Source organism: Carettochelys insculpta, chromosome 7 (genome assembly GCF_033958435.1).
Source record: "Carettochelys insculpta isolate YL-2023 chromosome 7, ASM3395843v1, whole genome shotgun sequence".
Classification (NCBI taxonomy): domain Eukaryota; kingdom Metazoa; phylum Chordata; order Testudines; family Carettochelyidae; genus Carettochelys; species Carettochelys insculpta.
Window position 1 is genome coordinate 60,917,013 of NC_134143.1, and position 27,987 is coordinate 60,944,999.

A 27,987-nucleotide genomic window follows, 5' to 3' on the forward strand; every position below is an offset into this window, starting at 1 on the left:
ATGTTTGCATATTAACAAAACAAAACAGACTAACACAGCTCCCTCTCTGTTCCTATGTTTGTATGTTATTAGCAAGATAGAAGGGTTTGCAGAACATCCTCTCGCACAGTTTCGCTTCCACAAAAATTAAACCTGTGGAGAAAAAATATATATATAAAATGCTTTTAGTTGTCTACAGTTTCATTTATTTTTTTGTAATTGTGCCAGTGGCTTTGGAATAGAATAAGCCAGCCTAATTTGGTTTTTGACAAAGCTATAGTAGAATATTGTTACATTGGCACAAAAGAACAAGCAAATGCTTTGTGTTGCTAATCGTGAAATATTATTTCCTACTAAAACACCAAAGGACTCTATTCATCATGACTGGTTGGCCTCTCTTTTTTGGCTTTATTCCTTCAGTTTTATCCCTTTCCTATTGAATTTGCATGGTACCAGCACAAGAGAGATGGTGATTGCTTGATGCATGCCAAGACATGAATATATAGAATAGCTGATGGGGACATCATCCATCAGCATATTGATCTGTTGAATGCAAAAATCAGAAGTGGACTTGCATGCTCTGCTTTACCATAGTTCATGATGCTGTGAACATTTTGTTCCTCCTGAGATCCCCCCTCTCTATTTCAAGCAAATCACTTCCCACATTTCTGTTTCAAGAGAAGGGATTTTAGCTATGTGATTTTAATTATATCTATGACCCATTTAATGTATCTCCCCCTTCATTGTGTCTTTGTTCAGGAGTGCAGAAAATGTAATACGCCGCCACTGGTAGATAACTGATTGAAAACATCCTGTTTTAAAAGAATTACAAAGCACCTTCCAGTCAGTAACTGTCATGCTGTACACTGTTTCTCCAGTTTACAGTTGTAAGGCCTGATCCAAAATCCATTGACGTCAATGAGAATATTTCAGAGGAATTCCCCAGGCTTTGGATCGGGCCTTTAAAGTACAATTTATAACTATTAGGTCTGTCTGTGAGAACTGAAGATATATTATCATCACCTCTTCCAGAGCCTGATCCAACATCCATTAAAATCAGTGAAAAATTCCTATGGACTTTGGTGGATCAGACCCTCCAGTGTAAGTTTAAACAATGATAATCATAACTTGCAAAACCCAATATCCTGATGTCTGGCAACTTGCAAAGAGCTGTGGTGATTATCAAGTCACAGTTAATCTTTCCTACCCAAAGCACAGAGTGTTATTTAAAAAAAACACAAAACCAACGAATAAAACAAACAAACAAACAAACAAACAAACAAACAAACAACCCCAACCCTTCTTGTTGAAGCCAAACACTGAGGTGTTTATAATTTTTTCTTGACAATATGTAACAGAAATATTGACTGTACCAGTAAGCTACCTCAGTATCTTCAGGGAAAGGAAATTAAAACTTTTCCTCTTGATTTTTTTAATGCTTTAAATAGCTATTTGTGTGCAATCATTGTTACCATCATATGTCATGCTCACTTTGTAATCTTAAATAGTTTGAGATTTTCAGAATAAATATACATACACATTTCCATTTTCTCCAACTTGTACTGTGACCTTTGCTGCTCCCAGTGTGGGTAGAGTTGGGTTTAGGACATTGTTGTTCCAAAGAAATTTAATTTTAGTAAGTGTCCCAGCATTAATTTCAACATCAATGAAGCTGGTATATGTATCACCTGGTCTGAGGGTTCCCCTTTAGGAGAAAAAGGATATAAACAGATAAAGTTTAATATTAATTACCAATACAAGACAAATGTTTGAGTAGCTATAGTAGCATGTTGATAACGAATGTGGTCTTCAGCTTGTCAAACAGGAACTATTGTCCAGCTTACCTCAATGTGATATAAATGTTCATATTATATTAAAGATTGTAAATTAAATCGTCCCATCCTCATGTGAAATCAATATTCGTCTGAATAGCTTACCTGCTGACCAAAGGGATGTTTGCCTGGTATGCCCACATTCTACAGTGCCTCACCTATATTAAAATACAGTGTTCCTGAGGACTCAGTTACAATACAGTTCCCAGAGGCATCACTGTAGCATAGTTTAATTCAGAAGTGTAGGCCAGGTCTTGGCCAAGTTTTGCACGTTAGACTTGTTTTACCTTTCGTTCAATTGCAAAAGGACAGACATGGTGCTGTATGTGCGACAAAATGTAGGTGTATAAATTCAAAGTGAGGAGACACCCAGGTTTTCCCTGAGTCTCTGATATGATTGGATTGGTGATGCAAGAGAGCCTTGCAGGGAAAGGAAGGGGATCTAGCAAGAAGAAAAAAATCTACTTGAATGCTAAAATGCAACAGGCATTCCTGGAAGATGTCTAGCTTCAGCATAGCAGGGCCCAACTGTTGCACGGGGCTCAAGGCAGCATGCTGACAGCGGGGCCCAGCAGGTGGATAGTGTCTGCTGAAATCAATTGGAGTGCAGGGCCCTGAAGGCACAGGACCCAAGATAACTAAGGCCAAGTCTGAAAATGTCAGGCAGAGAAGGGAGAGCTGCCCCAGTGAGCTCTGGGATCAGAACACAGTGGTAGCCTGTTCTGCAACTCTTCTCTGACTGCTTTCAGCACACCACGTCTTTTCTCCCTGTGGAGATAAGGGGTCAAATTCTGCTCTCACCTATAGTGGCATAAATCCAGAGTAGTTCAATTTACTTGCACAAAGGATTCATTAAAGAAGGGGGTTGAGAAGGGATTTAAAGGAGAAGAGGGCAGTGACATGGTGAATGCTGTTAGGAAGGCAGTTCCAGGCACAGTGAATGTATGGAAGTGGGCATGGGGAAAGGATGCAAAGAGAGATGCAAAGTGTGTGGATGGGGTTGCCCATCAAGCAGAATTTACTTGGTAATGCTTTGTCTCAGAACTGTGCCTTCTGTTAGCATCCCTTCTGAGTCTAAATCCTATCTAGTTGAATATAATTTACAATGACAATCATCTAAAATATCTTGCCATTTGTAGCCGGACAAAGATCTCCCCCTTACAAGCCAGCTTGCTGCCGCTCCTGAGGTGCCTCACAAGCACACAGGGCACAGAACAGCTGCTGACAGCACAGTCTTTGATGTCTCCCACAGAGGCCCAGATGTGCTGGCTCATCGTGACCCTGAGAAACAGAAAGTACAGATAAAAGGCTAACAGGCCAACTGTCAATAAGGGGGCCTCAGGAAATTACCCCAGCTGGCATTGATGGATTTGATGCACCCACACAGCCATGCCAGAAGGGAAATCTCTGCCCTTGCAAAAGAATGTCCTATACTCCCAAAATTGCTTATCTCCTGTCTTACAAGTGCAAATTAAGTAAGAATTGCCCTTGTAAAAACTGGCGTCACAACAGACAGACCAGTACGATCTGGCACCACAGATAAGAAAGAGGATATGTGACCCAAGGGGTATAAAGATGGGCCCAGCAGCACTCTGACTCTGAGTGCATCTTCACCAACTACCTGCTGGTCGGGTCAGGTGATTGCCTCCCGAGATCCGCAACTGGGAACGCCCAACCTCATATTCGTCTTTCCGCGGAATTGAGTGACCGATCCTGGCTTGGCTACGCTGGTATCGAGAGATGCAAGGTGGGTAAGATATACCCATATTAAGGAGAGTAAGATGTACCCTCATTAAGGTCTCCTTTTGGTGCGCACAGTTAAAGAATTAGAGCTCTATAGATAGATGCTGGTGCATTAAGATGTCGTGGTATTGAATTGTAATGTAACCTGTTAACACCTGTACTCTGCTAGCATAAAGAAGTAGACAATAGCCTTTTGTAACCGCATACTTATAACTGTAGCTCAATAAACTTGTAACTAATTAAGATCTAAGCCTGACTGCTGTTACTCTCTGTCATTGCAACACAGCCGGCACAATGAAAAGAACTTTAACCGTTTGGTTACCACCGCCTGGCCGTAGGTGAGAGTGCAAAGAGCCTAGCGTAGAGTCGTGCCGCCTCCATGGGGCAGACTCCTGGGGCGCCCGGCAGCCAATCCTGGTTGCCCGCTGCGACAGGACAGTGTGTCCTAGCAGTTGAAGTCTCAGGTGTGGAAAGGCTCTTAGTGCTACCATTGGGGCACCCGTCAGTCAATCTTGGCTGCCTGCTGCGACGGAGCTCCCTGCTCTAGCAGTTAAAGACTTGGGTGTTTAGGACCCTGGGGTATCTGTCAGTCTGGCCCAGGCTGCCTGCTGCAAAGGAGCCCTGCGCTCTAGCAGTTAAAGACTTGAATGGTAACAAAGGCATAGTTGGTACCTCACCGCACATTACCCGGTCACCGGCTAACACCATTAAACCTACTTCCCCTCCAAACTTCCATGGCAGCATAATATATTACTAACCAAGCCGAATAGATTGCAATCCACCACTAACATATCGCAGAAAAATTACAAGAACTGTTAACTCATAAATTCAAAGCAAAGTCCAGTTGCATCAGAAAACTACAGTGCTTGGCAATGAATAGCTTTGTTCAACGCGCTTTAAAGCTGGGATTTTCAAAAGACCCGAAGGGAGCAAAGCGTCTAGTCCCCACTGAATTTCCTGGGGATTGGAATATGTACAACTTCAAGGTCAAGGGGAGTTTAGTCTCTATTAAAGAGCCCAGCTTGCTAATGCTAAGGTCTTTAGTAGCATACAGTTCAGTTTATACATAATTACATAAAAAAGGTTAAAAGCACATAGTTAATGTTCCCAAGTCAAGCACTCATACGTTAGGAAAAATACCGTATTATGGATGCCCATGCATCTTTAATATGGCCTTTTAGTGTATATGCCTGATACCCTCAAATTACTCAGCCGCATATTAAATTACTTGATAACATACTATCCATCCTCTGTTCCTCTCCCACCATACCCTCCTGCCCAGCCTCCACCCCCTGATTCCTGCTTCCTCTTCTTTTGCTTCCCTTCCTACCCCCAATACCAGGACTTTGGCTCCAACAGTTCTTTCTTTCACTTAGTCCTGTTCTCTCCCAGTTCCTTGCACCACCTCACCTCTCTGAATTCACATCAAGCCATATCCTCCTCCTCTTCCTTAATGCCTGGTGTAGGGGAGCATTGAGGGTACAACACATGGGCCGTGGCCACACCAGCCCTTCCTTTTGGAAGGGCTATGGTAACGTGGGACTTCAGAATATGCTAACTAGGTGTGTCATGAATATGCAACACCTCATTAGCATAATAACTCATTAGCATAATGGCGGCCACATAGGCTTCAAAACCGCTGATTTCAAAATGCACACTGCCCGTGAAGCCAGGGGTCTTTCAAAATGGACCCTCTGATTTTGAAAGCCCCTTCTTATCTGGTCTTAGGAAGAAGGGGCTTTCGAAATCAGGGTAGTCATTTTGAAAGACCCCTCGCTCCATGGGCACTGTGCGTTTCGAAACTGGCAGTTTCAAAGCCTGCACAGCTGCCATTATGCTAATGAGGTGCTGCATATTCATGGACGTGCCTCATTAGCATATTCCAAAGTGCCACGTTACCATAGCCCTTCCGAAAGGAGGGGCTAGTGTGGCCATGGCCATAGTGTCCCTAATCTCAAAGTTCCAGTGCTTGGTATCACAGTGGCCCCTGACTGCCTAGAGCAACATCTGCAGGGAAAGTCTTTCTGTATGCTTGGTGCCATGGGATAAATTTGTTGGGATGCTGTACGCACAGTCTGGTTGCAGATAGCAGCTGTGAAGTGCTGCAGCATATTCAGTGCAGATGGGCTCTATGGAGAATTTAATACCTAACTCTATATAACAGGCCCTTACAAATCACATGCAAGCTAAGATTATTCATAGGCTTATAACTTGGTCAAACGTGGGTGAATTTTTACAGAGAAGGCAAAAGGCACATTCCTGACACCAGGATGATCCCACTAGCAAGTTTAAAGTGCCTGCTCTAAAGCACGCAAGCATGAAAACATCTTAGCAAAATAATTGAGAGATTTTTTTTTTTTAACATGGGCAAACTGCTGTATTTTTCCTCAATGTCTTTCTCAGAAACACTTGAATCACTTTGAAGACACATAATATCTGCCTCCGCGTCTGTCTGTGCATGGCAGACTATCCAACATAGAAAATTTTAGCATGAATACTAAAAGGTTTGCATCGTTATGAGCACATGAAAATAGGGTTTTGTGAAAGAAAGTGTCAGGCAATCTTAATTATAAGTAGAGCTGGTAGAATGGCCTACAACAGCACCATGAATAGACACAACATTTTACAAACATGCAGAAGGAAATGGGTCAGTGCTACATGAGTGTAACCAAATAGTATAATTTTTATATTTAGCTAAGTTACAGGGTGTGAGATCAGGACCTTGCCTGAGGTGAGCAATAAGCAGCCCACAGACTGGACGTGGTTCATGAGCGTTTGCCTCCATGGGCCTCCATACACTTTATTTACCTGTGTATCTGCAGGCACAGGGGCTTGTAGCTCCTGTTAGCCACAGTTCACCATTGCCAACTAATGGGACCTGCAGGATGCAGTGCAGACAGGAACATCACTTCTTGATGCTCTCATTGGCTGGGAATGGCAAACTGTCCAGCAGGAGCTGCGGGTAGCCATACCTGCAGATGTGCAGGTAAATAAAACATCTCATGGCCCAACAGGGGCTAATCCTTGCAAATTGCTCACCCCTGAACTGGTCCCAGATTCCTGTATCCTTACACTTATCAAAGCAGAGCTAAATTCTAATTCTTCTTCTGATATAAATCCAGACTCAATACAGTTAATGTGGATTTACACCTCTGTAGGTGAAAGCAGAATTTGCCCTATGGAATAAAATGAATCATCAATTGACAATCATTAAAATAAAAAGCTAAGAGAAGTTAATTTTCCATCATAATACTGAACTTACTTAACAATTTGATATTGCCTGGTGTTTCCTCCAGTTCCGTACAGGGCAATATTTACATACCCACTCACTTTACTCTTTCCAGATAATTCCACAGATACTTTATATCTCCAACCTACACAGCAGAAAAAATGAATTACCAATGTAGACACAAATGCATTATGCCCAGTTTTGATTTTCAAAGAGTACTCTGATGTTTCAGGGCAAAACAAATGAAAAATATGATTACCTCCTGGCCAGACTGCAGCAATGAGAATAGAATAGTATATTTTTATAGGAGAATATCAGGAGCCTCATTTGACACTGCTTTGCACACTGTGCAGTCCTTTACCACTGCACAAAATGAGTGGAAAACTTTAGCAAATCAGAATTCTCCACTCACCCTGCTTGTAGCATTTTATTCCCAGTTTGCACAGTGTGAATGACTACAAAAAGATATAGGCAGAGGAAATTTGTGGATTTTGTGTTCATTTGTGGAAAATTATCCATAACATGATAGAAGGAACATATTGCATGGCATATTGACAAGGAAAGTATCTATTTATAATTTGAGGGTGTTGTAAAGAACAGTGAAGAGCATTGACTGGATTTTCTTGTCCCTGTGCAGAGCAAAGAGGATTTAAAGTGTCTGATAGCAGAGGAGATACACATCACACAGAGCTGGAAGGGACCTGGGGAGGTCATCAAGTCCCATCCTCTGCCCTGTTGACAGGACCAAGCACCATCCCTGATATATATATATATATATTTTTGCCCCAGAATCCAAATGGTCTGCTCCAGGATTGAGTTTGCAAACCTAGGTTTAGCAGGCTACTGCTCAAACCATTGAGCTGTATTTTACCCACAGGGCTTTTCTGTGGACTTCCAACTGGGAAAGGTGGTGGTGCTGCCTCCAACTCCAACTTCATTCTCACCCCCAGCATAAGGGAAGGAGTTATGCATGTGCATATTTTGAGAAGGGCTAGGGGACATCCCTCAGTTCCCCCTTCCCAAACCTTGGGCAAGCATGGAATTTGCATCCCAACAAGCAGCTCCATTGGTCAGACTGGAGCTGTGCCTCCAAATATAGAAATCAAACTATGCCGACGGAGTAGTGGTGGGGGCTTTCTGGGGTTGGTGCTGGGAAGACAGGGAGAGAAGGGGGCATAAGAATATACAAGCAGTCATACCAGGTCAGATCAAAGTTCCATCTCACTCAATATCCTCTCTTTTGACAGTGGCCAATGCCTGTTGCCTCAAAGGGAATGAACTGAACAGGTCATCGCCAAGTTATGAGTTCACTGTCACTCATTCCCAGCTTCTGGCAAACAGACGCGAGGGACACCTGGCTACAGCCATTGACAGACTATCCTCCAGGAATTTATATACGTATTTTTTTGGACCCTGAGGGATTAAATTCTTAATATCACAAAACTGGTCATGTGCTTCTGGCGAAAGGGAGGGAGGTAGTATGATCTCTCCCCATTGTGGGAAAATCACAAATCCTGGTCTAATTTCTCACCTCAGTGGCTCTCTACAGTTCTCAGTCTAAGCCCTGCAATTTGGTAAAGCAGTAGTCTGAGTTACCACTCTCATCATTGGCAAAGCTGGGGGGAAAGGGAAGAAAAAAATCTCTCATTCATTAGTGGCCACTCTCGATATGGAGGCAACAGATTTCTTGTCTCAGTTTCTCCCTCTGTAGTAGGGATTTACTTCCCTTGGACTTCTGGAGCCCAAGCATGCTGTTTCCCAGTCAGGGCTTTTCCTGCCTGCCATCACCATACCAGCAGGGCTCCCTACTGATACCTGATGGCAGTGAGCACAGTGGCCACTGCAGGACCAGGAGCAAGGGGTGGGGGTGGGGCTCAGCTGGGTCAGCTGTTCCTGGTGCACCCCTACTCAGTCAGGAGGCTTGCCTGACCACCTCCCCACAGTGCCTGCTCTCCTGAGACACATCCTGGTATAGGCTCCTCTGTATGTGTGAGCCTGTAGCTGTTGCTGTGTGTGGCAACCTGGCTCTAGAGACTACAACTCCCAGGAGGCTTTGGGACAGAACAGGGGTTTTTGGCCAGGCTGTACTAAAGAAGATGGTGGTCTGTTGTTGTTTGAACAGACTGCTTCCAGGCAAGGGTGAAGTTGTCTCCCAGCTAGAAACTGCAGCCTGCTGATGAGAGACCCTGCAGGAAAGGAACTCGATCTGTGTGTGTTAGAGTGCTGCAGAGGCCAGCTCCAGGTCAGAGGCCCTGTTCAGTTGGTTGCTTTGCCACACAGAACCCTGACCAAGCTGTCTGCAAGCGAGTGAACACCAGATGCATGCCACTACAAGCAAGTAACCAGAACTTTGATAATTAAAGAGCGTACACCCTCGGGTGGGAGAACTGAGGACAGTGTACCTGCCAGTTATGTTTCATTTATTTCTGTGTATATTGTTAATTGATTTCATTCATGTTTAGTCTGTAACCCTGTCTCCTTAGGTTGTTAAGTAAATGTGTGTGTTACTTCTTACGTGGTCCATTAGACATATCCTATTTATAAAGTTTGGGAGCTAAATCCAGATAATAACTGAAATAAGTTTCCTGGAAGCTCCCAAGGCACCCCTTTAAGTGTGTACAGGGGCCAGCCAGGTGGATGCACTGCCATTTTACAGAGCTTTAGAAATCAGGGGTGGAAAGGGGATTCCTAACTATCCAATATCACCCCTAGGACATTCAGGATCTCCTTTAACATTAAACCTCTCAGGCACCCCGACACTCAATTGAGTGCTGCCTACTCCCAAGGAGGACAAAAAAGGAGTTACACCACTAGCCTGGCTAAAGGGGTGGGTTTTAGCCAATTTAAAACAGTCCTTGATTGGCTCCAGGTGTTTCACTCAAACCTAACTGTATCAACTGGGTGCAGAAGATTCTAACTTACCTTCAAGCATTTTAATTAACCTAACTGCTTCAACAGAGTTTTAGGAGGTTCCTAATTGACCCCAGGTGTCTTAATTGACCTGAACTAACTGCTGTTTGGTTGGTATAGCAACAGGGGTTTGTTCAGCCTAGTGGTAATATATCTGTCTTCAGTTACTTTCTGGTAATTATCTGGCTTTTCCCCATCTCACCTGTTATGGTCTTGACCATTGCCATATCTCTGGGAAGGAGTTCCACACCGTATGAAGAAATACTCTGTTTTGTTTGTTTTAAACCTGCTGTCTGTTAATTTCATTTGATGACCTTTATAATTCCTGTATCATGGTGAGGAGAAGGAGCATGATATCAAGAGACCTGCTAAATCTGATCCACCACCGCAGCAAGGTCCTTCATTTATTAAAACTAATTTAAAGCAAGAGGGAAATAGTTTTATATTATGTTGGTGCTCACATGTTAGCAGAAGCAAGTAAGAAAGCTGGAACTTACGAGCAAAATTCTTGGAATCACCAGTGTTCAGATAAAGCTTCTGGATCCCTGAATGAACGCTGTCCTTAAACTTATCTGCATAGTGACCCATCGGAGGACATCCGCCTGCAGGGCATGGGAAGCAATTTGCCTAATCAAAATACATGTGCCTGTTAATGAGGGTCTATCCCACTGAGACAGCAAAAAAAAAAAAAAATCATTTAGGAACAGAAACTTAAAAAATGTAATTGTTTCTCTATCTCTGCAGTAGCACACTATAGAACAGTTCCATTTGCACACATGCACTCTCTCCCTTTTCCCCACAAGGAAAATGTATGCAAATGAACCTATTCCCTCCAAACCTTCCCAGTCATTGAATTTCACATCCAACAATACAATCCAGCTGATTCCAGGCAGTATCTTCTAGCAGCCCTGCTAAGGATAGCCCTGCTTGGTCAGGAGTGGTGCAGAAATCTGATGCTGAGACAGGTGTGTGGGCCTACTCTCTAAAGCTGCGCTCAGTTTGAAGTGAGCTTTCTCTAGAGACAGCAGCAGGAGGAAGGGCTCTGCCTGTCATGTCAAGGATTTGGAGACATGAATGTCTTTGTACTTCATTATCAGTTTATTGTTTGCTAGGAGGGGGTCTGTCCAGTTTGATAAGTTCCCTCTTAAACTCACTGCTTTAGAATGGGGGTAGTAGATGGGGCTAAGGCTCTTCCTGGTTCATCTGATGAGTGGTTTTGATGAAGTTCAAGTTTCTGTAAGTGCTCAGACATATTGTTATTTACTCCTTTTGTGTAGAGCTCTGGTACCTTCTAGTGAAGGTTAGGCTATGTAGCTAGGTTGATGAGCTTGCTATAGTGTTGGCTAACGGAGTTAGGCCATACATGGAGCTATGGAATAGAGCTTTGGGCTACAGCCCATCTGCATTTGTTCTCCAAGGCTATTAGGTAATCATTGAGAAGGGGACAGAGAACAGTACAGATAATATCTTTTTGCTTCTATAGAAACTCATGGTACACCCACATCTTGAATACTGCCTGCAGATGTGGTTGCCTCCATCTCAAAATAGATACGTTGGCATTGTAAAAGATTCAGAAAAGGCAACAAAAATGATAAAGGGTTTGGAACAGGTACCATCTGACATGACTAAAAAAACTGGGACTTCTCAGGTTAGAAAAGAGGATGCTGGGGTTGGGGGGACAAGATAGAGGGCTATAAAATCCTTTCTGTGCCTCATTTCCCTCCTCCCCCAGTGCTGAAGCACACTCCTCCTTTCCCCTTATGCTTGCACGCATGCAGGACAAAGTGGCTGAAGCCCGCTAGGTCCTGTTTCTACTGCATGCAAGCGTATAGGTAACAGCCACTCATTTTGAAATTGATTCAGCTCCTGAGATGTGAGAATGACTTACTGTCTCAAAAATGTCATATGAAGCACAGGAGTATCCTAGAAAGCCACCAGGAGAGATGATGCTCTCAGAATAATACTTGTAGCTTCGCAAATGATTACAAGCAACAAAGTCACGGGTTCCTGTGGGAAGAAACTCCTATTAAATACCATATGGACTGCAAATCTACCAGTTGTTTTTTTCTTATCTGTAAAATATTCGGATTGGAATGGTGTTGAACTGATCAGGTCTTCTGAATGATTTATAACTCCCTCATTACATTGTCACAATTCTGGGCAGCACCTGAGCAGCAGTTTAAGAATTGTTTCTTCAGTGACATTTTTTATGCTTTGGGAACTGTGTGAAGCACAGAATGTGTAAAAGGCAGATACATAACAAATATGGGATTGTATTGTGCAAGCCTTGTTCATGTTGGTGAATGCTTACATGAGTAGTTGCCCCCCCCATTGTGTAATTAATTGCATGAATGCTCACCAATATGAATAAAAGGTCTCTGTAAGGAAACAGCTCACTTTCCCATTATATAAAAGGAAGCAAAAATGCAGTGTGTTCAGTATTAAGCCCTCTAAGACTGAAATTTCTGCGGTAATGTTTATTTTTGTAGCCTGAGGATCTGGCCACCAGCTCATTTGGGGGTAGAAAAGAGGAGCAGCATGTTATTATTTTATATATGTTATTTTGTACTAAAATTCCTTGAATGTTCAGGGTAAAAGTGGTAATTATGTGAAAGCAGTTTTTGTTCATCATTATTAATAGAAAGCTTGATCTTGCAGTGCTTACACAGGCAAGAATTTGTGAGTAAAGTCTGCAGAAATAGGCCAGTAATTGCAAAGAAGAGAGTCTTAGACTCATAAAACTTGAGGTGTTCGTAATGATGAGCTAGGGGAAAAAATCTCTCAATTTTTGAAGGTTTTATTGAGGGAGAGAAGATAAGTATCTGCCATAGCTGTGGTTTGCTTATTATGTTTGTTCTGTTTGTCATATTTTTTCAATATGAAAAAGAAGAGGTTTGTGCTTGCAGATTTCCTTGGCAGTTTTGGGGTCTGAGATTTCAAGCTTTTGGGGGGACAAGTTATGTGTTTTATTTTTGTTCTGTCAAGTTCCAAGTCAATGCATTGTATTATATACATATTCTTAACAATAATAGCATTTATTTGGCATGTACAAAATAAGGAACAAATATGAATGTGCATTATCTGTCTTATGCCAAATTCTTTCCAATTGCCTAGTAAAAGAAACAAAAAACTATATTCTTCCAATGAAACCCAAACTGCGAACAAGTAGTTACGGAACAGAAACACACTTGAATTTATCTGCTATTGATAATGAAACAATTGAAGCTAGCGACCTTATGGGTGACATCGATGTGAAAGTTGTTGTTCCTCCCCTAGACAGTGCGTCTGTCAGGTTGCTATGTGAAAGAGATTAATTATATTGCTCCAGAGCTAAACTTTCTGGCACAGTTTGAGTAGGTGTGGTTTATCTGATTATCTAGCTGGCAGCAGTTACAGGTGACATAGGCAAATTAGTGAATGTTTGTTTCTATTGTGGGGTTACCAGGAACAGCGTAAGGTAAACTGGAACAATCATTTAAAAGTTAGTTCCTGTAATTTGGCAGCGTGATGGGCTATTCACGGTGAACTCAAGTTAATATTGCTCTGTTAGATCCACAGCTGGGTAGTTTGAATAGTGGGCCAGCCAGTATCATTGAAGGAACAAGGCTGGGGGGATCTGGGCCTTTGCTGACCCATGGTGCTCAAACACATCTGGAAAGGCACAAGGAGCTGTTGTTATTGCTCCTTGCCCCAGACCTGGTACTGATATCCACAGCTTGACAGTGCAGATACTTTGGGATGATTGATGGTGAAAAATCCAAACCTCAATGACATTGTATTTTTCACAAAACAAAGCCCTCATGCTACTCATTCTTTAATCACTCTGCTTGACTGTCCCTGACTATACATTTGGGCCATACTATCAGTTTCACTGTTGTGTGTGGCTGTAGTGTTTGGCATGCATAAAGAAAGTAATCTAAAATAGTTGAAATAAGACTGCTGGTATGTTAAGTCAATGCATTTTAAGGTTGACCCTCAATGGAAGTCATCATCTGATTAGCATATTTACCTTCCCAGATGCCATCAATGTCAACAATCTGTGAAAGAGGATTCTTCTGACATCCTGGCATTTGATCTCCTCCATTTGGATAAAAATCGAGATGTCCTATAGCCTCGCTCATTCCAAAACCTGCAATGTTTGTAAGAAGGGTAAGCACATTTTAATTAAAATACTGTTGTGTATTTCTTGACAGTAGCTCTATATAACACTGTATGGTTTTCGATGGTGAGCTCTTTGGGCAAGGAGTAGCCTTTTTTGACTCTGGGTGTTTATTTTGTTTTTTCCTGTGTTTGTAGAGCACTTAGCACAACGGGGTCACATTTTGTGACTGGGATGTTTAGGTCTTACCGCAGGACACACTAGAAATAATACACTGCAGCTGCAAACTTACCTAGGTATGGAATCATGGGAGCTGAATCAGTGTGAATAATATCAACAAAGGCTGCTTGAGTCTTATCCAGTCTGACTTCAACTGGAGTACCTTGAAAATAAGGCTCAGCAGGATCCAGGCCTTAAAGAAATATATGCACAATTAAATGTGTGTGTATTAATGTGTATATAAATATAGATATTGCTATACACTAATAAAGGTATACTACCATATATCATAGAAGATGAGCCTATGGAGGCTACCTAGTTTTATTCACTTCAGAATTAGTTGCTAGCAAATATACTGTATGACCTGTCTCTCAGTGGTAAATACCAAGGCTGTGACTAAGGAACGGTGTGCAGGGCAACAGCCGAGGATGCAAAACTGTGTGCATGGAAAAAAATGGCAGAATGTGCAAATGTGTGTGCTGCCTGGGCAGTAAAATACCTAACCACAACTCTGACAAATGCTGGGGGACAGACCTCCAGCTGGTGTAGATTGGCAACTCCATCGAAGCCAATGGAATTATACCAGTTAATGCCAGTTTACTATCAGGCCCTGTAAATGTTGTCTATATTTCAATTCTAACCACTGCAACGCAGGCTGTTAAGCTGCTTATTATCCTCTGAAAAACAGAACTGTGGCATTTCTACTGCAGTTCAGGCATGGTGCATCCCAGGGGCTTATGGGACAGGGGGCTTAGGATTTGACCTAATACCTTAATAGGTCATAAGTGCCTGATCCTGCAAGATGTTAAGGACTCTGTACATACTTCAACAAAACTCTGTAGCATATACTTAACTTTAAGCACTGGAGTAGTACCTTTGAGACCAATAGGACCACTCGCATCTCTTAAGTTAAATACACGCTCAAATAGTTGGCTGGACTGGGGCCAGAGTGCTCAGCAAACTTGCAGGACAAAGCTCTGAAACAATTGGTATGGTCAGTTTCACTGCCCATTTTTGTTTCTTTTTGTTTCTTTTTTTTTAATTTAAGAAATGGAACTAAAAATATTTGCTGGAAAATGAACACAAATGAAACTTTACATGACCAAGATATGAAGGGCTCGAGGAGGCCTAGCAAAGCAGGGAGATTAAAGGGTTGCATCTGACATTTCAACATTCTGTTTTGCTATATCATTTTCAATCAGTTCTCTTCTGGAACTTACATTAGACAGCAAAACCATGACACCAAACAATTAACTCTGCTCAGTACTGTGAGCGCACAGCACTACAGCACACTTGGCTGGGCGATCTGAAATACCAGATGTGCTGCTGCACCATCACCACAAGCTAGATAAATGGCCAGGAAAGGAAATGGAATGGAATGGAAAGGAATGGCCAGGCAAAAACTGCCAAGATTGAAAAACTGAGAATAGCCACATAAAGGCTGCATTGTCATAATGGGTGAATGCTTTGGGAAAAATTCAGACCCATTAAAACGACCTCAGGGAAAATCTGTCAAATGAATCTCGATTTGATGTGCATTTGCAGTGAGCGGCCTTAGTGGCACACAGTGTATCACGGTGTCAAGGTGTTAAATCAGTCTACCAAGCCAGGATAGTCCATGCTCCCTGAGACCATCCTCGGAGCACGGGTGACAGAAGATTACTTGCTGTATGGAGCAGAGGGCAACCTTATCTTAGGGATGGCATGCTTAGGCAGGTCACTCCTCTGTGTAGCTAGCCATCTCCTGCCAACAACACGTCGTCCTAATTCATCCCTGACATAAGAAGATCCCAGGGATGTTCTACAGGGGGCATATACCCCTCTGAATAATTGAGGTTAGGGAAACACCACCGAAAAGAGATCCTTAGGAAGGCATTACACAGATGGAGATCTCCCGAGGGTGGGATTGCATTATTGGACCAGGGCACAATTTGGCTATTAGCAATATAAGGTTATGATACAGTTGTATAGTTTTGATTCCGTCCAGTAGGGGGCAGTGGTGTGCATGCACATTCATACACGTGCAGGTCCACCTAACCAAATTCATGACACTACATAGTTTTCTTTTAGTCAGATACTGTGGTGGTTTTAGTAAATAAACCTTAATGTTACTTTTTTTTTTTTTTAACACTGCCTTCTTCAAACTCTTCATTGTTATAGACTGAGTTGTAATTCATTAATTTAACTTACCTGTTATTCTTCCGATGCCTGGCCTCCTTCTTGCTGCCTCTCCTGCAGCATGTGCTCCAAGGCTGTGGCCGATTATATGGACTTTGGAGGGAGGGTATCCATATTGTTCCTGAGGAAAACACCAATTATAAGAAAACAAAATCAATATGCAGCCTAGCTAGAAGCGATAGCTTACAACTAAAGGCAGAAATGGGCTGTGCAGAGCAAAGGTTCATGGACTTGAAGAGAGGACAGGGTCAGTAACAGAACCCATTCAGTAGCTGCTACTATGGCTTCTTGATGTTACTAACCCCTCAGCAACTTCTGCACACGTATGAGTCGCTGATCCACCAGCCAGACTCCTCCTTATTTCGTGCCACACAGAGAACAGAAATGTATTTGGTACCCTGTTGACATTGTTTGAGATGACTCATGTATATCAAGGGGAAAAAATCATGGCCATTCTGATGGAGGTCGCCAATATTCTGCTAAGGTCTGATACAGCAAGTAATTGTGGAGTTAGCACCAGTACAATGTGTTAAATACAATTCTTCTGTTTCCATTTGCATTTTCCACAGATATAATTTACAACATAGGCTGCAAAGCCATAGTCCATCAGCCCCCCAATATTTACACTAGCCACAGGCCAACTAGTTCAGAAAATATTAAATCTCTTTTCTCATAGCTTTGCTCGTGCCTATTTGCAAGATCTAAGTCATTAGCTTTAAGGACAGAAAGAGAGATTTTCAAAAATGGAAGTTTGGCGCCTAGTTCACGCTGGCTCACAACTGGAGTTAGACCTGTAAAGGCCTTTTGGGCCTTTGAAAGTGCCCTCCCCCATCAGTACCTCATCTGGTGTAAAATTGTGTCAACATAATGCACCATGGAGCTATATGAACAAAAAGGCAGTCAAGTAGCATTTTAAAGACTAACAAAATAATTTTAGTTAGTCTTTAAAGTGCTACTTGACTCCTTTTTTTGTTTTGATGGTATATAGACTAACACAGCTCCTTCTCTGGTGCTATATGATTTGTATTATATTAACATCTGGCTTTTAGGATGTGGGTCTGTAATCAAACTATCTCCCTGCCATGGGGCAGCTAGGAAGATCCCTCCTGTCCCCAAGCACTCATTCCTCTTCCTGAGTTCAGGAGAGGGCCCTGCCCTCTCCTCCTAGGTGGTGGTTTTTTGCTATCTGATATCTGGTTGCTGTGGCATTTTGCCTAGTAATCCCTTATGATGGGTATTAGAGCATTTATTGCTGAGAGAGGGTAATTTGCTGTGGTGTTATGTCTTTAAGACTACCTAACCGTTCACATCCACAAGAGTACATAAAAGTAATTGCGGAATAAAAATATTTAAACTCTATGTATTCTAAGGGAGGTGACAGGACTTTAAAGTCTAGCAGAGGGAGAACAGTATTTACCGGGAGGAGTCTTTTGCTGGCTTCATGAAAACTCATTGTGATTATCTGTTTAGATTAGAATAACTTCCTGCAGCTCTATGACTATCACTCTTTTGTAATGAAAAGATGATCTCTTACCATAAGTACATTTATAAAATAAGCTATTTCAGCACCCACAACACGGATATTATTTGCTGCCTGGGTATATGAGCATCTTGACCCACTGCTCCAGTCTATGCAGATACAGTTCACATCTTCCACTTCAAACATCCTCTGGTGCAAATACATATTTAGAGAGAATAGAAGAAAACATTATCAGCTGCTGGCTCATCTCCCTGATTGGTTAAAGAACACAGAAAGACGTAAAAGCCATATGGATTCCCTCCCTGTACAGTTTTTCAAGTTCAGCCCCACAATACACCAAGGATGTGCTCATGTCTTGATTCTTTATCTAAATAATGCAGAGAAACAGTCTTTAAAATATCAGATAGAAGCTAATATTTTGTCATAATAATTAAAATGTAGGATAATTATAAGCTTGTATATGAACTTTATTTATAAAATACAGGGATTTATATTTTCAAGAGACTGGATAAGTTTCTGCTGCCATTTTAATTGACTTCAAGTATATGGTTGTGATTTAGTATCCACACAGGTGTTAGGTTTTTCTTTTCTTTCCCTGACCTTTCTCTGATGTGATATACCTTGACTTCAGCAAGGCTTTTGATATGGTCTCCCACAACATTCTTGTCCATAAGTTAAGAAAATATGGAATGGATCCTTGGACTATAAGATGGATAGAAAGCTGGCTTGATGGTCAGGCTCAATGGGTAGTGGTCAATGGCTCGATATCTGGATGGCGGTCTGTTTCAAGCAGAGTGCCGCAAGGCTCGGTTCTGGGGCCGGTTTTAGTCAACATCTTTATTAATGACCTGGATGAGGGACTGGATTGCACCCTGAGCAAGTTTGCGGATGACATGCAACTGGGGGCAGAGGTAGATTTGTTGGAGGGTAGAGAGAGAATCCAGAGGTATCTGGATAAATGGGAGGACTGGGCCAAAAGAAATCTGATGTGGCTCAATAAGGAGAAGTGTAGAGTCCTGCACCTGGGGCAGAATAATCCCAAGCATTGTTACAGACTGGGGACCGACTGGCTCAGCAACAGTACGATGGAAAGAGACCTAGAGGTTAAGGTGGATGAAAGGCTGGATATGAGTAAACAGTGTGCCCTTGTAGCTGAGATGGCTAATGGCATACTAGGGTGCATTAGGAGGAGCATTTCGAGCAGATCTAGAGAAGTACTTATTCCTCTTTATTTGGCACTGGTGAGGCCACATGTGGAATATTGTGTCCAGTTTTGGGCCCCCCAGTATAAAAAGGATGTGGATTTGCTGGAGCAGGTTCAGGGAAGGGCAACAAAAATGATTAAGGGTCTGGAGCACAAGACCTATGAGGATAGGCTGAGGGATTTGGGCTTGTTTAATTTACAGAAGAGAAGACTTAGAGGTGATTTAATAGCAGCCTTCAACTTCCTGAAGGGGAGCTCTAAAAAGGAGGGTGAGAAATTGTTCTCAGTGGTGTCAGATGGCAGAACAAGGAGTAATGGTCAGAAGTTGAAGAGGGAGAGGTGTAGGTTAGATATTAGGAAAAACTACTTCCCCAGGAGAGTGGTGAAGCATTGGAATGCGTTGCCTAGAGAGGTGGTGGATTCTCCATCCCTTGAGGTTTTTAAGTCCCGGCTGGACAAGGTCCTGGCTGGGATAACTTAGGGGGGGTTGATCCTGCTTGAAACACGGGGCTGGACTAAATGACCTCCTGAGGTCCCTTCCAGCCCTGTGATTCTGTGGCCTGTGGAATGGTTTGCTAAAGACATCTGTTTTAGCAGCTGTGATATACTTTGTACTGTGTTAAGCTCTGGGTTATGTGTCGCTTATACCAACAAAAACAAGGGAACTACTTGCCAGTAAAGCACTTCTTGCTGTGAGTAAGGATGGCAGAATCTGGCTGTACATCACAGTGGGTCTGAAATTGTGATCAGTGGACCACTAATCTTTTTGGAGAACTGGAAACTGAGGTCATATAGAAGACCTAGTAATGGGAGCAGAGGATGGAAGCTGGAGAGAGAAGGAGGATTGTGCACAGTGAGAAGGTTAGAGAAGCCCTGGATTTGTGTTTCTGCTGCTGCTGCTGCTGCTTTCTAAGCTGCGAAAGGATGATTATGTGCAGAGCTGCCAATTAGAGGCCTCTTTTGTTAACAAAAAGATGAAGAAGCAACATTTTACTGCTAAAAAGGTCCACATGTCTCATACAAAGGGCCCTATCCAGGTAGTTGGGGAATGCTGGCAAATCAGCACCCTTCTCCCCCAGTTGACTGAGTGCCAGGGACTCTCAGACCATTGCCCCTTGGCAGGTGTCTTCTTTGCTTGCCACTGGGACTTTGCCCCATTCACTGCTTGCCCCATCATTTCTCCCATCCATTTATGCGGGTGGGTCACAGTTGGTGCATTACGAAGATGAAGAAGCAGAGTTTTACCAGACAAATCTGCTCTCCCAGGGTATTGCATGTTTTAGTTTTAAAAATTGGAGTGGGTAATAATGCCTCTAAAGAATTCCTAATTCCTAAAGAATAGGAATATTTATAACCAGTCGGAACAGCATCTTCACATAGACCAAAATAAAATATATTTTTTTTAAATATTAGGCTTAAGTGCCAAGTAATAAATAAACTTTTGGAATGCAGACAAGGATGTGATTTTTCAAATATAGTGGTCCAGGCTTCCCTAGAATTTCCTACTGGTCCAAGGCAAAGGAATAAATTGTGCAGCTCGGCCCATCACAGCCATGCTGACTGCAAATGCTCATTCACAGACAAAAGAAAATTTCAATAAATGTTAAAAACCAGATAGTTCTGAAGATGAATTAAATGCATCAGAGGGGCAAATGGTTGGAACAGGAACATTAGGAGCACTTGGCCCTATCCCTGGCCATGCAATCTCTGCAGCTGCCATGACTCAATTCGTTATTTTTGGCCATCCAATTTCTGCTTGGGGAGCCTTCCACCCTTAGAGCTTTTGCATACCCTGGCATCTTAATACAGCTTGTTATCAGTAGAACTGGGAAGCAACAAGTTTGACCTCTCCCCATTTATCAAATTCTGGAATCTCCTTACCTCCTAAGTTGCATTTTACTGTATTTTCTTCCACACCACAAGAGGGGAAAACATTGGTTGGATCAAATACTGTCACCATTTACATCTGTATAAACGCTTTGACTGTCTGAACATTTTTCCTGGAGGTGGCACTAGAACTGAACAGGTTTCAAATGAACAATATTTTATATGAAGATAGGCATAGATGATTTTCCTCTTCCTGTCAGCCCAGATGGCACACTATGCACTGGTTAGACATAGACAGGTTTTTTTTTTTTTCTGGTGGAATGCAGTGGAACTGGTTCTGCCACCGTTTTTCCCCAGCACTGTCATTTGGAAGCTGGCTAGCTCTGAGCCACATGTGGCACTTTAAGGAGCCATTTGCAGCTCCCTACCCTGCCTGCCGCGCTAAAAGACAAGCACTTGATTTAATTGGTTTAATGGCTGGCAGGAGGGATCTGGCCATTAAACCAATTAAATTGAGTCCTATTCTTTCAGCGTGGTGGGGACAGCAGGGAGCCACGCAGCTGCAGTAAATACAAAATCAGGCTGGCAAAGGAGCAGTAGCATGTGGAGTTCCTGTGCAAGGCAAGTGACTCCTGGGTTGAGGGGCCAGTTTGGGGTCACATGGGGGGTATTAAGCCTGGGGGCAGTATGGGGCAATGCAGGAGTAGGGGTTTAAGCCTGGGGACAGTTTGGTGCCACATGGGGTGTGTGTGTGTGTGAAGCCTGAGGACAGTTTGGGATTGGGGGGGGCACGGGAAGCATGGGGGTGGTTTGGGGCCACACCCCAGGAGCTGTGAGAGCAGCAACTCAGCACCTCATTGTAATTGTGAGCCTGAGTGTGACCTATGACACTGAGGGTAATATGGCAGTCTTCTGGGTCCAGCAGGTTTACACAATAATGTGCTGAGTGCTGCTCTTACAATGAAACTTTGCCTCTTGTTCGAGGTGTTTGTTCTCAGGCTTTGGTGCTCTGTTTGTTGGAGGGGAAATGATACAAATAATGAACCGATTCTCTGAAAAATTCATTAGGTAAAAGTGAATAACTGCAGATGGCAGATACGAATGTGTCTTCCAACACTGTCTTCTCAATTTAGCTGCTGAGTTAAGCATGAGGGCAGTTTGGAGCTGCGGAGGAGGGTAGGGTTTGCCTCGGGGGGGTGGTTTAGGGCTGCGGAGGTCTAAGTCTGGGCATGGGAGGTGGGACAGTTTGGGGCTTGAGTTCTGGCACCTTTTCTCAAAAAAACCAAACAAACGCTGGACATAGAGAAAATGAATATAGCAATAGCTTCATACATGTGAATCAAGTGAATTGAGAATGACAGAATATCCAGATAATACCATACCCTGCACATATCTGACAGCCAGTTTTCCTCTCCTTGGTCTATAAATCCATGGGTAATAAAACGGGTCATTTTGCTTGAATCAAAATTTGAGTAACTGATTGTTGATGGAGTTATTGCAGTGATCTCCTGTTGTAGATATTAAAAATAATAAGCTATTTATAAGAAATAGTTTAAACATTTATCAAAATAGCCACGTGAAGAAAAAACAAAACTGTTAATGTTATTCCAGATCCTGCAAGCATTACACATACACTTAATTTTACATATGTGACATTCAGTCCATATATGTTTGCAGGATAGGAATTAAGGCATTTTACCATTGATTTCAGAGTGAAAACAGAATTTCATCTTAATTGTATCCTTTCCATGTCTTACCAAACTATTTCTAGTACTATAGATTTCATTAACATTACTCATTATGAATAGTACCAGACAGAAAACCGTGCTAGTCTATATACTATCAAAACAAAAAAGCAGTCCAGTAGCACTTTAAAGACTAAGAAAATAATTTATTAGGTGATAAGCTTTCATAGGACAGACCCACCTCTTCAGATCATAGCCATACCAGAACAGACTCAATATTTAAGGCACAGAGAACCAAAAATAGTAATCAGGGTTGACAAATCAGAAAAATATTATCAAGGTGAGAAAATCAGAGAGTAGAGGGGCAGGGGGAGTCAGAATTAGATTAAGCCAAGTATGCAAAAAAGCCTCTATAATTACCTAAAAAAATTCCCATCCCTGTTCAAACCAGGTGTTAATGTGTCGAATTTGAATATAAAAGAGAGTTCAGAAGCCTCTCTTTCCAAAGTGTTGTGAAAATTCCTCTTTAGTAAGACACACACTTTCAGGTCATTAACAGAATGGCCCACTTCATTAAAGTGGTGGCTGACTGGTTTGTGGATCAGGAGTGTTTTTATGTCTGTTTTATGCCCATTAATTCTTTGTCCAAGAGTTTTAAGTCTGTCCAATATACAAAGCATCTGGGCATTGTTGGCACATAATGGCATATATAATGTTAGTTGAGGAACATGAGAATGTGCCTGTGATTCTGTGAATGACCTGGTTAGGTCCAGTGATGGTATCTCCGGAATAGATGTATGGACAATGTTGGCAACAGGCTTTGTTGCAAGGAAAAGTTCCAGGACTGGTGTTCCTGCAGTATAGACTGTGGTTGTAGGTAAGAACCCTCATAAGATTGGGAGGTTGTCTGTAGGAGAGAACAGGCCTGTCGCCTAGGGCCTTCTGCAGTGTGGCATCCTGATTAAGGGTAGGTTGCAGGTCTTTAATAATGTGTTGCAGTGGTTTGAGTTGGGGGCTGTAGGTAATGACCAGTGGTATTCTGTTCTTGGCTTTTTGGGGCCTATCTTGGAGTAGCTGGTCTCTGGGTATTCGTCTGGCCCTGTCAATTTTTTTTTTTATTTCTCCTGGTGGGTAATTCAGGTTTATGAATATTTGGTAAAGATCTTATAGTTTTTGGTCTCTGTCAGTGGGATCAGAACAAATGTGATTGTCCCTAAGGGCTTAACTGTAAATAATGGATCTAGTTGTGTGTGCAGGATGGAAGCTTAGTAGCATGTTTGGTAAGTATAGTGATCGGTGGGTTTCCGGTAGGGTGTGGTACAGATCAGTCAATCCTTGATTTGTACTGTAGTGCCCAGGAAGTGTGTATCTCGCGTGGAGTAGTTGAGGCATAAGTTGATGGTGGCGTGCAGACTGTTAAAGTCTCTGTGGAATTCTTCTAGAGTCTCTAGACCATGGGTCCAAATCATAAAGATATCATCGATGTATCGTAAGTACAGGAGGGGCAATAGGGGACGAGAGCTGAGGAATCATTGTTCCAGGTCAGCCATAAATATATTAGCATATTGTGGGGCCATGCAGGTGCCCATAGCAGTTCCACTAATCTGGAGGTATAAATTTTCCCCAAATTGGAAATAATCGGGAAAACTACAAGATCTTTACCAAATATTCATAAACCTGAGTTACCCACCGGGGGGAGGAAAAAAAATTGACGGGGCCAGACAAATACCCAGAGACCAGCTACTGTAAGACAGGCCCCTAAAAGCCAAGAGCAGAACACCTCTGGTCATTACCTACAGCCCCCAACTCAAACCCCTGCAACGCATTATTAAAAACCTACAACCTATCCTTAATCAGGATGCCACACTGCAGAAGGCCCTAGGTGACAGGCCTGTTCTCCCCTGCAGACAACCTCCCAACCTTATGAGGATTCTCATCTACAGCCACAGTCTATACCACAGGAACACTAGTCCTGGAACTTTTCCTTGCAACAAAGCCTGTTGCCAGCATTGTCCACATATCTGTTCTGGAGATACCATCACTGAACCTAACCAGTAACAGAGAGGAAGCCGTGCTAGTCTATACACTATCAAAACAAAAGGCAGTCAAGTAGCACTTTAAAGACTAGCAAAATGGTTTATTAGGTGAGCTTTCGTGGGACAGATCCACTTCTTCAGACTGTAGCCAGACCTCACCATCAACGTATGCCTCGATTACAACGTGCAAGAGAGACATTTCCTAGACACTACAGTACTAATCAAGGATGGCCTGATCAGTACCACACTGTACCGAAAACCTACTGATCGCTATACTTATCTACACCTTTCTAGTTTCCATCCTGCACACGTGACTAGAACCATTGTTTACAGTCAAGCTCTTAGGTACAATCGCATTTGCTCTGATCCAACTGTCAGAGACCAAAAACTACAAGATCTTTACCAAATATTCATAAACCTGAATTACCCACCAGGAGAAGTAAAAAAACAAATCAACAGGGCCCGACGAATACCCAGAGACCAGCTACTCCAAGGTCGATCCAAAAAAGCCAAGAACAGAACACCACTGGTCATCACCTACAGCCCCCAACTCAGACCACTGCAACAAATTATTAAGGACCTACAACCTATCCTTAATCAGGATGCCGCACTCCAGAAGGCCCTGGGTGACATGCCTGTTCTCTACCACAGATAACCTCCCAACCTCATGAGGATCCTCACTAACTGCCACAGTCTATACCCCAGGAATACCAGTCCTGGAACCTTTCCCTGCAACAAAGCCCGGTGCCAGCTTTGTCCACATATCTTCTCTGGAAATACCATCACTGGACCTAACCAGGTTACTCACAGAATCACGGGCACTTTCTCATGCTCCTCTACTAACATCATATATGCCATCATGTGCCAGCAATGCCCAGATGCTCTGTATATTGAACAGACTTCTAACTCCCTTAGACAAAGGGTCAACGGGCACAAAACAGACATCAAAACACTCCAAATCCACAAACCAGTTAGTCAACATTTTAATGGAATGGGGCATTCTGTCAATGACCTAAAGGTATGTGTGTTACTGAAAAGGAATTATCGCACCTTTTTGGAAAGAGAAACAGCCGAGCTGGCTTTTATTTTCAAATTCAGCACATTAACACATGGTTTAAATCATGATGGGAACTTTCTGAGCCACTATAGGGGCTTGTCTGCATAGTTGGCTCAGTCTAATTCTTGACCTCCCCTCCACTCTCTGATTTGCTCACCTTGATTATCTTTTTCTGATTTGCCCTCCTTGCTTACTGTTTTTGGTTCTCTGTGCCTTAAATATTGAGTCTGTTCTGGTCTGGCTATGGTCTGAAGAAGTGGGTCTGTCCCACGAAAGCTCACCTAATAAACCATTTTGCTAGTCTTTAAAGTGCTACTTGACTGCTTTTTGTTTTGAACCTAACCAGGTTATTCACAGAATCACGGGCACTTTCTCATGTTCCTCAACTAAAATTACATATGCCGTCATGTGCCAACAATGCCCAGATGCTTATTGGACAGACTTGTAACTCTCTTAGACGTAGAATTAATGGGCATAAAACAGACATAAAAACACTCCTGATCCACAAACCAGTCAGCCACCACTTTAATGAAGTGGGCCATTCTGTTAATGACCTGAAAGTGTGTGTCTTACTAAAGAGGAATTTTCACAACACTTTTGGCCATTTCTACACAGGCCAGTTCCTTCAGAAGTGACATGCTAATACATGGAGTGAAATATGCTAATATTTCAAAATATGAGGCGTGAGTGCAAATTACCTGTGCCTCATTAGCATAACGTCATGTGATACGGAGTCTGGAAGACCGTTCTTCCAGACTCCAAAACGCCGTGTAGAAGCGCGGCCCTGGGGGGGTGGGGGGGCTTCCAGAAGCCACTTCTTCCCAAAATTTTCGTGATGTTATGCTAATGAGGCATGGGGAATTTGCATCCGTGCCTCATCGGCATCTTTCACTCCGTGTATTAGCATGCCACTTCCAAAGGAACTGGCCTGTGTAGAAATGGCCTGTGGAAAGAGAGGCTGCTGAACTCTCTTTTATATTCAAATTCGACACGTTAACACGTGGTGTGAACTGGGATGGGAATATTTTAGGTCATTATAGGGGCCCTTTTGCACACTTGGCTTAATCTGATTCTTGACTCCCCCGCTTCTGCCCCTCTACTCTGTGATTTGCTCACCTTGATAATAGTTTTCTGATTTGTCAACCTTGATTACTAGTTTAGGTTCTCTGTGCCTTAAATATTGAGTCTGTTCTGGTATGGCTATGGTCTGAAGAAGTGGGTCTGTCCCACAAAAGCTCATCACCTAATAAATTATTTTGTTAGTCTTTAAAGTGCTACGGGACTGCTTTTTTGTTTTGATATTCCTCATTATGTACAGGAAAAAATGTAAAGTATGTCTGGGGTGACTTTTGTGCTCCTTACGGGGGAGGGAGAGCTTTTTCTCTGGTTTTTTTACTTTTTTTTTTTCCTCTTGGGTTGGTAAAATATTTACTGATTCAGTTCAGGGAATCACTTGTCACACCCTCCAATGAGAATTCTGTCCCTTGAGACTTAATGAAACCCATGGCAGGAAGGACAGGGAATTTCTGAGAGGCTGGAAAATGCTGCCTCCTGACTACTTTGCAGAGTCGGCCATTTATCTCGCTGGCCTTGGGAACAGTAGGAGCACTAAAAGGTGATGTTTGTCTTCTGCTTGTACCTGTTTCTCATAATATTTAAATAGCAATAGATCTTACCTCAAAGTTGTTAGGATTTTGTTTTGTGTAAAGAAGGAAGCGGGTGTTTATTGTTTCTGGACTCCAAGGTAACTTTGCCAGTGGTCTTTCTAGTGTTCCAGCCCATGGTATATCATCTGTGAAGCATCCGAGCCTTTCAAAGCAAACTTCCCCTCCTGTAGCACAGAGATCAAGTTATTAGGGGGTGAATGAACAAATATGTGATAGGTCTACTTGCGGCACTCTGTCCCGGTAGTATTTTTCCTCCAGTGGCCTCTCCGGTGCTTTCTGAACACCGGCCCACTACAAGTGCATTACTCCCCAGGCGTTACTCTTGGCAGAGCGCAGCAATTTCTGCCCCCAGGCCACAATCCACCCCAAGGTTGCAAGAAGAGAATGGCCATACCCACTTCTGCATAGCCCTACAAGAAGGGCCAGCATTCAGCAGGGAGTATTTCTCTCTCCCAGCCCCCGGCAGGCTTTGATCACCTATTGTCTGTCTGGATGCACAAGGAAGAAAGTAGGTACCTAGTGGCCCAGTGGAGAAGAACAAGGTACCAACATTCTCTGGGGAAAGCAGTTTCCCCATACTTCCTGTTTTTTACACCAGGCTGCGACTACCTGAGGGGATTGCAACCCATACTTCTCACCTGCTTTACAAATGAGCTGCAAACTCAAACATCACACACACAACTTCATCACGTAGAGCAAAATACATACTAAAGAAGATGATTGCGATCAGTATAGAAATGCTGTACTGAAATTGACATAAATCCCATGCCTCACCTTTGGCTGTCCCAAGCAGGAAAACTGCAAGAATCCAAATTCCAAGCATCTAAAACAAGTTAAAAGAA

At 42.8% G+C, this 27,987-nt stretch overlaps 1 protein-coding gene across 1 annotated transcript; it reads right to left on the minus strand.

Annotated features, from left to right (window-relative positions):
* Positions 1-27,968, minus strand: LOC142015885 (inactive pancreatic lipase-related protein 1-like). Its single transcript, XM_074999807.1, has 12 exons — positions 27,920-27,968; positions 27,155-27,309; positions 22,083-22,208; positions 17,724-17,858; positions 16,202-16,310; positions 14,085-14,204; positions 13,703-13,822; positions 11,582-11,700; positions 10,191-10,320; positions 6,817-6,928; positions 1,517-1,684; positions 1-132 (listed from the first exon to the last, which is right to left on the minus strand). Exons 1-12 carry the CDS (start codon positions 27,966-27,968, stop codon positions 69-71), a joined length of 1,407 nt encoding a protein of 468 aa, XP_074855908.1. The 3' UTR covers positions 1-68.
* Positions 27,969-27,987: the final 19 nt, after the last annotated feature.

Coding starts and splice junctions, on each gene's coding strand:
- LOC142015885 (XM_074999807.1), bottom strand. CDS start 27,968: ATGCTTGGAATTTGGATTCTTGCAGTTTTCCTGCTTGGGACAGCCAAA. Junction 27,310..27,919: donor CCTGCTTGGGACAGCCAAAG/GTGAGGCATGGG, acceptor TCTGTGCTACAG/GAGGGGAAGTTTGCTTTGAA. Junction 17,859..22,082: donor GGCTGTCAGATATGTGCAGG/GTATGGTATTAT, acceptor TATTTGCACCAG/AGGATGTTTGAAGTGGAAGA.